The 13,781-nt window shown below is 36.2% G+C and overlaps 1 protein-coding gene across 1 annotated transcript in view; it reads right to left on the reverse strand.

Moving 5' to 3' along the window:
* Window positions 1-1,982: 1,982 nt before the first annotated feature.
* Oseg2 (intraflagellar transport protein Oseg2) overlaps window positions 1,983-13,781 on the reverse strand; it is a 48,995-nt gene continuing 37,196 nt past the window's right edge. The window contains exons 22-29 of the mRNA XM_071594908.1: window positions 13,210-13,426; window positions 11,288-11,530; window positions 10,253-10,515; window positions 7,003-7,216; window positions 5,581-5,754; window positions 4,174-4,395; window positions 2,745-3,032; window positions 1,983-2,569 (exon numbers count right to left, since the gene is read on the reverse strand). Coding sequence (XP_071451009.1) covers window positions 2,237-2,569; window positions 2,745-3,032; window positions 4,174-4,395; window positions 5,581-5,754; window positions 7,003-7,216; window positions 10,253-10,515; window positions 11,288-11,530; window positions 13,210-13,426 — 1,954 coding nt within the window. The 3' untranslated portion in view covers window positions 1,983-2,236. The remainder of the gene's footprint in view (window positions 2,570-2,744; window positions 3,033-4,173; window positions 4,396-5,580; window positions 5,755-7,002; window positions 7,217-10,252; window positions 10,516-11,287; window positions 11,531-13,209; window positions 13,427-13,781) is intronic.

A 13,781-nucleotide genomic window follows, 5' to 3' on the forward strand; every position in this document is an offset into this window, starting at 1 on the left:
TTTATTTTTGGCATGGCAGATTATCGCCATTATTATCAAGCCCAGCATGTAAACAAACCAATGAAGTCAATATTCTAAAACCGTAAAAAATCCCATCTCTAAGAATAAAACCTCAATAGTCTGGAAAATGTATTTGCTAAGTCCACGAACAGGAAATTCATAAAATTATAATAACAGTATTGGGATCTCAAAAAAAATAATTCATACCACCACACCAGGAGGCACTTTATTGGTGTGGCCATAAAACGGCAAATTAATAAAAATAATATATTACGGCCTTGAATTCATGAAATTTCACTCCAGTGCAGCAGTTGAAATTCTTCCATGATAGATGACTCGTTTCAATCCAATGTGGTGAGCATCAACAGTATTGATTCTTATTTGGTGTAGTCCAATAGCGTGAGCAGTTGCAGCATGAACACACCCAGTCAACTGGAGCCAGCTGCATAGGGTTGCAGAATGGTTCATCATTGTGATGACACCTAAGGCAGAATGATGCTACAGCAGCCTCTTTTTATATTATAAGAAATCGTAACCTTTTGTAAATTAAAGGGTGCCCCAATTGAACTTTTTGATGAGAATACAAATAAAATAAATGTTTAATTGTTGTATAAGAGGTATCTTTGGCATAATTCCAGAATTTATACTAACTATTGCTACGTCATTTGAAAATCCTAAGAGTGTAAAACGGTATAATTGCCCATAAGTTAATTTACCCATTAATGTGAAATGTAATGCAATACTATTCAATTAATTTAAAAACTCCATATTGCAATTTGCATAAATTTCATCCCTAGTACTGGCAATTGATTTTCTATTGTCAATCACTCAAAATATTTTAGGTGTAGCATTTCTCCTTCAGATTTTAACAATGCCAATGAGTTTGTGATTAGCACAATTATTAGGCAGTAGATGATTCATGTCTTTAAGCAGCGCTAATGAAAATGATGGGTTTATAAAAGTGCACCCATGAAAAACATATCCATACATACCAACATCTGAAACGTCTCACAATCACATACAGCCAGACCAGATCAGTTGCATTTCCACTATTTTTATATAATTGGGGCATTACATAGATTTGCCTTGTTTTTCTAATAATCGCAATTTCAGATCATTTTGAAAGTAATGCTAAGATTTATTGTCATTGCTAAATAAATAATACTTTTTGGTATGGATCATGGGTATACCAGACGACCAATACCTGGTGAAAAGTTCTGTTTAATTTACATAGATTGAGTTGTAACAACAGATAGTTAAAAGGCTAATGTTGACACTTTCAGCTGATTTATATTTACTATGTTGATCATGATCAATTTTTATTTGCTCATCTAAATACTATTTCTTGTGCAGAAGGGAAATCGGTTAACCATGTTGGATGAGAGAGGGATGGGGTGTTGAGAGGAATTTATTCAGGGAATCAGGGTTGTAGATTATATGGTGGTCTCAGATAGAAGGAGAGTATGCGATTTTCTGTTTAATATGGAGAGATTGACAGCTTTTGAAATGAAGAGATAATTGCTTAGTTGTTAGTGGGTTTGTTGTGGACTGAGATATGGAATTTTTTTATTGAGGAGGGAGACTTGTGAATCCAAGAATGTGATTTGAGAGGAAGAAGCGGTGGAAGTGAAGGAAACAGAGGATGTTGTATTGAGGAAAGGGATAAAAGCTTTAATTGATTCCATGTCATGTAGTCAAGTGAGAAAAATGTCATCAATGTATAAGCTTGCCTCCCCTAATTTAGTGATTTTACCCATACTTTAGGACAACATCCATGAAAAAATGGTAACATGCATTTTTTGCTGACTTCCCATTTGTATTAAAGAGAATAACCATATAATAATACCTTTTGATATTTTTTCTGGACCCACAAGACAGATTTTTTTATTATTTTCCTAGCCTATTGGCTACTTCTTTTGAAAATGAAAGTTTTTTCATGAACTTAATACTGATTAGTACAATTTTTATTTCTCATATCACACATGACACATTAATGACATCCGTTATATGAACAAGTACTTTTGGTATCACAATACTAAAAGTAACCAAATTAATACGAAAGCAATAACCAGGGCATTAAAACAATAAGGAATAACTACCCTGAACATTCAAGATAACAATTGACAGAGGTCATTAAAATTTTTTCTAATGGTCAGATATGACAAAGATTATTATACTGCATCAATCTAGGCAATTCATTTCCAGCTAAATAAACTATTTACTATTCAGTGTCATTTTAGAAATGAAACCCTGTGTCACCACCAGCAGCACCACGAACTCCACCACACCACTCTCCAATGAAACGGATGTTATCCCTTAAATTGGATGCATCTTCCCCTGATGATTTGGCAGCCACAGTAAGTTTATTCCAATCCTCTCTCATGGCATATTTACCCTCACGATTAAACTCTACAACACTGTTTTCCCTCATTGCAGATGATGATTTTGGCCCAACTCCAGCATGTAATCCTATTAAAGGATATCCAGAAACAATACATGGGAGGCACAACTTTCCATCAGGTCCTAGCAATGAGCCCTCAAAGACACCACGCTTATCCAATGGTAAAACCTGAAATATGCAATGTTGACAATATTTAAAAACTTAAAATGCACAAGCATATTAACATATAACAACACCAAGATTTCAACAAAACTTTTGAACAATTTTTGGCTAGTAATAAGTAGAATTAATGCACATATAATTAGATAGTCATAATAGGTGTCTTATTTGTGATCATGTGTACCTGTTCAATCTCCTGATCAACTGATGTAGTAAGGACCCAATCTTTAATATCTTCATGTCTGACTGGATCAAGATAGGGATTCAGAGGTAAAGGGGCATCCATGGGAATGTCAGTCTCTTCAAAGTCTGAGTTGTCAAGAATGGCAGGCCTGCTACTCCTCCTCCAGGATTCCACAGGTTCTGTGCCATCAGCCTGTTCTTCAATGTTTTCTCTCTCTTCCTCAATTGCCTCCACAACATCTAAGTAGTGATTAAGTAACACAAAGGCCAAGCTCTCTTTCCCTGCTTTCTAAAAAAATAAAAAAATCACCAAATGTTTAAACATCATTTACATGCTCAAGTAGAAAAATGAAGTACATTCTTATTGAAAACCTAACAGACTTTAATCTGCCCATCTAACCACAATGTTGCTGAATAGAATTAGGTATTATTATTAGGTAATCTACTGGTTAAGATAGGTTTTTGGATGGACACAACTACCAAATAAGTATTTTGTGACTCCTAACGAAACACAATCCAGCAATCTACTCTACATCAGATCCCTCTTCATCTCTGAATACTTCCTTCCTCCCTTCATCCCGTCCAATATCCCAATCCTGTTCCGGCCCTTCGCCTAACATTCTCCCCTCTATTACAGTCTTCAATATCCCACTACCGCTCCATATGCCCTTCATCCATTTTTCCTGCCTCCATAGGATTTCTCCCAACAAAGACCTCTCTTCACCCACCATACCAAGTACTTCCTCATTTATTTTCTTCTCAGTCCATTTCACCTTTCCATCCTGCTCCACACCCACATTTCAAAAGCCTCCAATCTATGTCTATCCTCATGCATAATGAGGAAGTTTCCGCATCGTACATAGCTATGCTCCATATCAAAGTTTTGACGAGTCTTCTCTTAGTGCTCAGAAACATGTACAAAAAGACTATAATAATATGTCACTCACCCTTCTCATGCTAACTTACACAGCATTAAGAAGTAAAGAACTGAAATTACCTAATTAATGGACTTAGGCTTAATTTTGTGGAAATGTTCCACATTGTAGAAATAAAACATTCTTGGTAATTTTCTACAGTTAAAAAGAGTGTCATAATTTGGTAGAAAAAGTTTTGTTTTTATCATAAATGAAGTTATTTCACAAGGTTATTAGAGAGGATTATATTTTAAAGTGTCATAATTTGCTACAGTTCAACCTTGTATATCACAGGCCCATTTCACTAAAGTTATCTCTACTCTCTTTGGTTGTAGTCTTAACGTATCAATCTTAAATTTGCCAATACTCATTCTGAGACAAAAAAATTTAGAGCTAAAAAATGCAAATAAAAGAAATTATAAAAAAGAGATGAAGAACAAAGTCTATTTTCAAGTGAAATGGTTTGGCAGGATAAAGATTGGTAGTTGGATGAGATTTTCCCAGGGATCTACTTACTCTTGCATCACTGCCAGCAACGTAGAATGCTTTGTCTGTGGGAACCACGTTTGTGTGCCTCAGGAGGGCAACAGACAACTTGGCAATGAGGACAGCAAATTTTTTTTCATCCATGGCACTAAATGCATCATGCATTGCTGAGTAATGTGATGCCAATAGATAGCCTTCAAACTCCGCTCTTGTTTCACCTTCCAAGTCATCATCCTTGTGCATGGAATCAGTCTGTGGAAGAAATTTCAATGTAAGTTTTTCATTTTAACTACATTTTATCAAAAGTATAGCACAGAATCCAGATGAAAAAGTAAAATTTCTGCATGCATACAGCCAAAATGCACAACTTTTCCTGAAATTACCATGAGGCACATTAAAATAAACTATATAGGCAAGCACTACAAATAAAAAAAACCAAAAGAAAATCACCACAAATAAAGGATGGATATCCTAAAAAGCATTAACTGAAAATCCCACTTATCAAAACAAAAGTCACAAGTAACATAGATATAAAAATGAAAATGAATACTCATGTCAAGTATTTCATGGTTTCCATTGAGATTTCAGGCAGCTCAAAACTGTATGATTATTGATTTGATATGATTTGAAAGCACATTAAAAAGGCAAATAGTTTTTCCTTTCAATTTCCTCTTGAAGGCACGGTGTCTTAGAGAATATAGAGCATTTAGCTTTGCACTCTGTGAACCCTAGTCTTTGCCCAAGCTCTTTCTTTTTTGGGCACCAGATCTTGCTCGGAAACAATACAGCAACATAGGTATAGGAACCGGCCGCCTATCGAAATTCGTGAATTTCCACATATCATAGAGCTTTGTGTTACGAGAGCTCTCACCCATCAAATAAACATTCAGATCGATTACTGAGGCTCTTTTTTAAAGAAATTACCTTTCTTTAAAAAGTTTCTGGTTCACTTTAAGACAGAAAACTCACCAAACCATCACACAAATGCTTTAAAATTTTTCATCTTACAGGATTAAATGTTACTGAATCAAATACACTGGGTTATTACATGTAATCAGTCATAAAAAGTCAATGTATTTTCATAAGATCATTAATGAAGTATGAAAGAATCATTATATCAATGACTACCAATTCATTCTCACATGGATTTTTTAACTACCTGTGTAATATAAAATTCAATGTAAAACATACATATTGGCCAAATGAAATGGATCATCTGAAACAAACCAAAAGTAACATACATAAGACTTTCATTCTATAACTGGTCCTTTGGAATGGATTCCTATTATAAAGTGGGAACTAATGCATTAATAAAAATTGTGCAAGCCTGTTCAAACACACTGATGATGTGAGTTTGCAAAATTACAAGCAATAAGTTACCCAAACATAAAAATCCCTCCATCAACACCCAATTCCCTGTGATTGATTGATACTCACCAATTTCAAGAGGCAATCCCTGAGGTCTGCCCAGATGGAATAGTTTTTCGATCCTATGAGTCCAGGCAATGCAAAAACACCCATTACAATTTTCCTATAAATGTTATAGTTTTGTGGAAATGCTGGGGTACCATTTATCTTATAAAGCTTGAGAGCATCCAAAACTTTTCCATCCTGTGAAATAGAAAAAAAATATTTAACAATATAACTTCCAGTTTCAATACAGAGATGAATAAATACATTAAAATTAACACCATAAATGTCTGTATTTTAGATCAGAATACTGTCTATAATATCATTTGATTTATTGGTTCAAAATGAGGCATAAACTCATCAATGTCTAGAATTAAGTGCCAATGTTGATATTGATTCTTTTAACCTTTTTCCGAGTCTAGATATAACAGTAAAAGATTTTTTAAGAATTTTAAGACTATTATTGATTATTTCAAATAGGTTTTGTTTTCTCTGTTACATTGAATGTGAATCCAGCTAGGACAAATAACAACATCTTTTCTGAAGCAGATCTAAGAGGGAGGTCTGAGAAGTTCTCAGCCTTGGCCATAGATGGCATTACTACTAGCATGATTTTTTTTTCTCTCATGAGGGCACAACTGTGTGCCCTCATGAGAGCACTGCAACTGATTCAAATAACTGCTGCAGGCAGTTATTTGAATCAGTTGTGGTGCATCTGTTGTAAGAAATGGAAATCATAGAGTATTGTTCAGTGATAAAATTCTTTCTCAAAGGTTGAATGTCAACCAAAATTTATTCAAGGATTGTAAATGTGTACGGGGACTCTTCTCCTTTAATCTTCACCGTGAAGAAATGAGTGGTCAAATGTAAGCCTGGTTATGAAAGCTTCCAAGATGATAAATGTGAAGGATGTCCAAAAAGTGCAACCACACCAGAAAACATAAAAAAGGGCATGATATGGCTACATTCCAACCAATAGATAAGCCAAATCCAGTGGATCCTTCAGAAAATGAAAGATAATTTGTCATAATTGTCGGTTCGAGTAATTTTGATTGAGTCTGGAAGGTATTTTGCACAGCAATAGTATCCAGAGCCAATGATTTAGGCAAACTTCTCAGATATTTTTAATGAATTTAATCATAGCAGGTTTGACCAGAAATATACATTCAAATCCTGAATAAGTCAATGGTTTCCTTTCATTAAGAATATTCTCTTAGTCTCAGAAAGAAGGCTATTTCAATTATATTAGGTAAACATTTTGATGCCTATGCAATCAGATGAACTACTTCTCTTACAGTGAAACTGTGAAAAAGACTGGATTCCATAAATATTTACTTGACAAAACACAGACAGATGTTAAACATGGCCAACAATAAGAATAAAAACCATAATTAGTAATTACAATCATCATCAATTAATATTTCAATATTATAGGTTATGTAATCTCACTTTTAAAAGATCAGCTGCATACATGGCCACATATTTGTGAAGTAAGCTACTTTTCTCTCCTCCATGTGACTTAGCCTTCTCCAGGCATGGTCCCCATCGACCTTGCTCAGCCAAAAGGTCAAGTGCTGCCACTATGTCAACTTCAGCCAGTTGCTCTACATTGCCAACTCTCCTTAAACTCTCTTTGTGACGAGCATTAACAAATTCCTCCAAACTGAAAAAAAAAAATTCCAGACATTGAAGTGAGACAAAAAAATTAAGGCTCATTAAACGAAAAATGCAAAGAAAGTGAATAAGACTTCCAAGAAACTGTGGGAGATGCTGCAACAATAACATTCAACGGAGTCATCTGCTAATATGCATTTCCATGCAACAATTTCAGAGTGTAAAAGTCATTCACCTTGACCAGGATTCGAACACAGATCCCTCAGTGTCTGGCCGAGTGCTTTAGCCAGTTAAGCTATCGACATGTCCTCTTAAACTCTGAAATTTTGGGGGCTTTAAAGGAACAAGATGTTGTGACAAAATACCATACATACAATGTGACAGGCATTCGTAGTCGTGCGCGACTCACCACAATCCACGAGGTTAAAGGCAACTCTTAACACTTAGGCTGTTTATACCTAGACAAATTCCAAGAAACTGCGGGAGATACCGCAACAGTAACTTTTAGCGGAGTCATCCACTAATAACACACACTCTGAAATACTCTTACTGAAACTTTTACACTCAGAAATTGTAGCATTGAAATGAACATTAGCGGATGACTCTGTTTAAAGTTACTGTAGCGGCATCTTCCGCAGTTTCTAAGAATTTGTCGAGGTATAAACAGCCCAAGTGTTTAAAGTTGGTTTTAACCTCGTGGACTGTGGTGCGTCGCGCCCGACTATGCATGCCTGTGACATTGTATGTACGGCATTCCGTCACAACATCTTGCTCCTTTAAAAGCCCCCAAAATTTCAGAGTTTAACAGGACGCCTTGATAGCTTAACTGGCTAAAGCACTTGGCCGGACATAGAGGAATCCGGGTTCAAACCCAGTTGAGGCGAATGATTTTTACACTCTTGAAATTTTTGCATTGAATGAGACTTGTTTCCTCCAATATCTACTTCTTTAAACTCCCACATACACATGTTTAATCTGTCAGGTACATTTTGAAAAATTTTGATCAACGAAATAAAGAGGAATTCATAGAAAGAAATGAGTGTAAAAGAGCAGACATGCTAATGTGAATACCCCTTTCAGCAACTACACATTTAATTTTTGTACACCCACGTTGAGTTAAAAATTCCCTGCGTTTTTATCTGGAAAAGTCTCCAGGTCAAGGTGAGTTTTTGATGGAGCCTGTCTCTATGCACTGTCACACTCCTAAGCCCCAACTAACATGAAACTAAAATAAACACGTTAACACCCTGCATTTCAGTAAACCATTCTTCAACTCCACATACTTCTGGCTTCCCTAACTCTCCTTCAATACACCTCTTCTTTTCCTGCCTTTACCTTGCACCCCCAGCATTCTCCCATTTATCAATGTGGCCACATTTCACTGCCACTCAGTATGCTCTGTATTCACTTTTTCTGCTTTCTTTGAATTCCTCCAGACAATCTCTCCTCCCCTACTGTGACCGTAACTTCTTGTGTTATTCTTTCCATTCATTTCACTTAATCCATCCCACTACACACCCATATCTCATATTCCTTGCAGCTATGATTACCCCCTCGCCTAAATGACCATTTTTCAAAGCTTTATCATATTACACTTAATATTAAATTTTTCAACACTCATTTCTTTACATTTTTGCTCTACGTCTTCATCAACCCCCTCCTCTTTGTAAAAGTTTCTTTGGCTAGTATAATTCTTCTTTTATTGTTCTTCCTACTTTCCCACCTTCTTCTTTAGCACTTCCTAATATTAACTGAAATGGTCTAAATGGTTTAAATGGGGAAATACCCTACCTGCTTTAGTTTATCCCCCCAAACTTTAAGGTTAATTTATTTCTTTGACATTAGTCTGAAAACAGCACTTTCCTGCCTTTACATCAAACTATTAACAATGGCCACAATTACAAACACCTTTATCTTTGCCTTTCTAATACTTGAAAGCCTCATTCCCTTAGTTTTCTTTGGTTTGACTCTCATGCCATATCTATCACACTGATTCTGTAATTCACTCAGCAATGATTGCAATCCCTTCGGTGACTGGCTAACTAATGCTTAGATCATGATTCACTTCTGCAGCCCTTCTGATGCCTCTTTCACCATTTCCTCTATGTACCTTGAAAATCATATGTGATGATAAACAACCATCGTATTCCCAGCCTAGTATGCCTATTCTGACTCTCCATTTGTTACTCATACCTGTGTAGTCTGAGGCATATATACGAAGGTGGTCTGAAAAGTTTCCGACCTAACAAAGATGCAAGACATTTTTTTCTGAAATTTTCGAGGTCGGAAACTTTTCAGACCACCCATGTATGTGTACGATAAGTTGCCTCTCCTTCCAATCCACTCCTATCATCTGAAAATCATTCATTTCTAATCAGTACCAAATTCCATTGAATAGCTGTTTCAATTCATATACTTTCAACAAATTTATACTGAAAAATGCCTTTAAATCATTGCCTCCCACAGTTGATTCACTTCGTGCAAATATAATCTAACTTTAGCGATTAATGTATGACGTAGTTTCCAGCATTATCTACCTAGTGCAACTGATCCACAGCTAAATGACATATTTTTTATTTCCACACATGAAATTCATTCACGACCTTAGTTTCGACAAGTATCACCACCACCACCACTCAGCAATCACTGCATCATCAGCACACCTCCCAACCACTACTACCTTCCCCATCACTCCCAGAATCATGAAGGGAATATAAGACATTAACATTCCAGGTTGTAAACCTGATGATGATGCTACATATTGAAAACTAGCCTGTGAATACATTCTTATGTGGGCATACAAAGTGTTAAATTAATTGTTAAATAATTAAGTTAAGGTTTCAAGTAAAATGGGTTCTGATAAAAAGTTTAAAATGTTAAGGAAACTAATCAGTTTTTGCAAGTCAGTCTTATGAATATCCCTTTCCTTGTAATAAAAATTAAAAATGATTTCAAGCTTCTAATGTAGACATTGATGGTATTGCAGGTGTCCACAGCAAATAAAACACAGTTCCTTTAATAATAAAACAGTAAAGAGTATCAAGGTTTATTAAAATGTACACGAAAACAGGCAAATAAAATATACCTGGGATCCAGTTCGGCAGCGACCCTTTTTGCTTTCGTCCATTCCTTTGCATCTACCAGCACTTCCACTGCTTCCTGGACCATTTCAATATTCAAGTACATCTGTGCAGCTAAAGATGCATGACCTCTCATGGAAAGTCTATGGCCAACGGCCCTTGCAGCATCAACTGCTGCTTCCCCTCCAGGTGGTAACCTTAGGACCAATTTTTGAGCTCCATCAAGTGCTTTCATTACCACTGTTCCATCAATATCCTCATCAGATGCCTGTAAAGTGAAAATGAGCACATTAGTGAAATATATTTAAGATGAAAACAACAGACAATACAAGAAAAACTAATGGTCAACAAAACACTAAATAGAAAATTGAGAATTGGTCAAATATTGGAGGATTTCAAAATGATATAGTATACCGGTGGGCTTCAATAGGAAATTTCAGTAAATATATTTACAGGCATACAATGAAAATACAGAAATTTACTTCAATTCAAATATATAACGATATCTGTAAATGGAATTTTGTTTTTAAATATCATCAGCATTATAAAATAAAATCTGAGGTCTACCGTAATAGACGGGAAGAATAATAGAGAAGAGCAAATTTTTCATTAGAAGCCCAGAGACAGGCTGAAAGCAGAATTAGATGGAGGGATCAGCTTAAACAAGATATACAGGTAGTTTGCCAAGCAATTTGTCCCAAATCAAAAAAGTTGACCAGCAAGTTCTCTCAAAGAATAAACTCATTAAGACTTTCAATTACATTCTACGTGCAAACTTGTGTGCTCAAAAGCACAATGAATTAAAACTTTTATGAGAGTGGCACATAGAATAATCAGTATATTGAAAAAAAATTTGCCTACCCCATCGTTCTGCTTTCAAAAGTATTTTGTCTTTGCACCAATTTATTATAACATCATAAGTGAAATTCAGTTCTTTGTCTTAATGAAAATGACTTGGTCACTAGTGCAAATTCAATCAACATCACTCTTTGGTTGAAGACATTCAGTAGAGGGTTACTTCATTGCTGTCTGTGACTAACCTTAAGAAAGCATTGTAATGCACGTGACAACTCTCCTCCTCTCTCCCATTCCAATCCTTTTTCATACAGCCCATGGGCTCCTCCAGTTGCCATACTTCGTGTGTTGGGCCTCACAACTTTCATTGGGCCAACCATCTTCACTGGGTCAGTCTCTTGATGCTCAAACTTTGCACGAACCATATCTAGTTTGGATGGGACATACTCACGGCATACTCGAAGGGCTTCAGACCACATGCCAGCTTCCTGAAATCATTGTATTGAAATCATATTTAAAGAATTTTTTATCCCCTATGCCGGCCTGGTAACAGAACCACAGTGTGAAATCAAAGTTATTTGTCATAGCTAACAATTCTAAATAATCTGCGTGCTATATAAATAGACACTAAGGTGCTAGTTGTTCTCTTTGGCTGATGGTGATTTGGCATTCACAATTTCTTTATTCACAAAAGATTGTCATCTGATATGCAAAAGTATTCATCCCAGCTATTTATTAGCAGTAATGATATTTGGGGGCCATCAACTATCAGTCAACTGTAATAAGGTAGTTGATCGTTCATATTTTCATGTTCATTCTCCAATTTAGCTCTGTTAATCACCATGCTGAGCAATGCAGCTATTTTCATCTAGATTTGAGTAGGTGTTGCTATTGGGGAAAGTCCAATATGATGGTAGTCTGTGATTTTACAAACATAACTAAGCAGCTGAAAGGTGCACCTATTTTGTAAGTCTGAACATGGAAAGACCATGGTTGAAATGTAAAAAAAACCCTTGAATGATAATAAAATACTTCAAGGATGTAGACAGGCAGCCATAGAATGAATGATGGGTTCATTTACATTATTTATTTTAGGATGAATTAAAAAACTTTTTAATTTCAATTTTGAGGTAGCACTCAAAAGTTGGGATTTGTCATCAAACTCGGGCAAAATTTGAAGTAATTGGCCAACTCCTTCCTTTGCTTACATAGCCTCTAAGCTTTCCTTTCCAGTGGAATGCAGTCTCATCCACCCTCACTCACTGAGCCCAATCTGTTGTGGATAGAGAATGTCTGCCTTTGGAACTCAAACATCTGCATATAATGTTCTGCCAGAATGGACATAACAAGATTATCCTTGCAACCTTGAATATGTCCTTTGGCAAAGACCACCCAACAGTGTCCCATGAAGAAAATCACCAAGTCTCAAAAAGGACCACCAAGGAGAAAGAAAAACCAATAGCCAGAGCCAGTCTTCTGTACATCTTTACCATTGCAGGAAAACTCTAGAGGATATTGAGGAGAAACAAAATAGACAGGATCCACAAGTTATTGGGTAAACTAGGAAGCTGACTCCTCGGGCTTAGGTTGGTGAAGGACTCAAAGAGTCAAGCTGGGACTCAAGACTATGGAAGTTTATTAGTTTATTGCATCCCTTGTGAGTTCTCAGGAGCCTACATAGAAGAGACTGGCCATATGATAGAAACTGGAACTATGGAGCACAAGAGATAAATCAGCTGAGCTATTCTGAGAAGTCACCCATTGCAGAGTACAGCCTTACTGGAAACCATAATATCTTCTTCGACAATGCTAAAGCAGAGCAGATGGACACTGGGATCATCTGATCAGGGTCACAGAAATCCAACTTGAAGTACATAACTTCAACTGAGATACAGGATATGCCCTCCACCAATTGTGGAAACTTGTTATCCATAAAGTAAACACAACAACGATAGAAAAGTGAGCATGAGCCATAGTCAATCGGAAGTCACCTATGACTACAAAGAGGATATATAAGGATGGCAAAAATGATGATCTAGTATCAATGCCCTGAGAGATGGTCAAGTTAGCCACAGAAGCATAGGCAACTGGAAACCTGACCTGATAAAAAGCCATAGACTTAACTAGAAAATAAATACATATGTATCTTGACTCAGATATTATTAACCTGGTAGTGCTCCAGTAGGGTATCAGGGCGACTAGCTCTAAGAAAGAGGCTTTCAGCATAAGAATGCTTCCCCTCTGTGAATGCCACTCCAGCTTCTGCCACAAGTACTTCCTCCAGCAAAGTGGTAGCATTTCCATCCTTAGTCTTTGGTGTACTGGAGTTGTCTTGACGCTCTGCAACACGCTTAGCATTTTCCCAATCATGCCCATGCAAATACCTAAAATATGAAAGAAATAAAACTTGAGATAATCATAGTAAATTCGGAAGTTTGATCAAATTAAAATCCTAACGACATGGACTGGGGGCCATTTCCATCTTAATTTTTGCTAACACTTTCAGAATTTTCCGAATTTCTTGCGAGGCTAGGGGTTTCTAAAACAAATTTTCATGTTTATGATTGAATACTTTAATTATAGTTTGCATGATTGTAACTCATGACAAAAAACATGTAATATACTTAGTCTTTACAATACACAACAGCTGTTAGAATAAGCTCTTCCAAGTCAGGATATGCACATTTCTCTAAACTTTAACATATCAATGAATGGGATAAGATTCATGCAACTTGTTTT

Source organism: Hetaerina americana, unplaced genomic scaffold, assembly GCF_022747635.1.
Source record: "Hetaerina americana unplaced genomic scaffold, ioHetAmer1.1.p SCAF_7, whole genome shotgun sequence".
NCBI classification, from domain to species: Eukaryota; Metazoa; Arthropoda; class Insecta; order Odonata; family Calopterygidae; genus Hetaerina; species Hetaerina americana.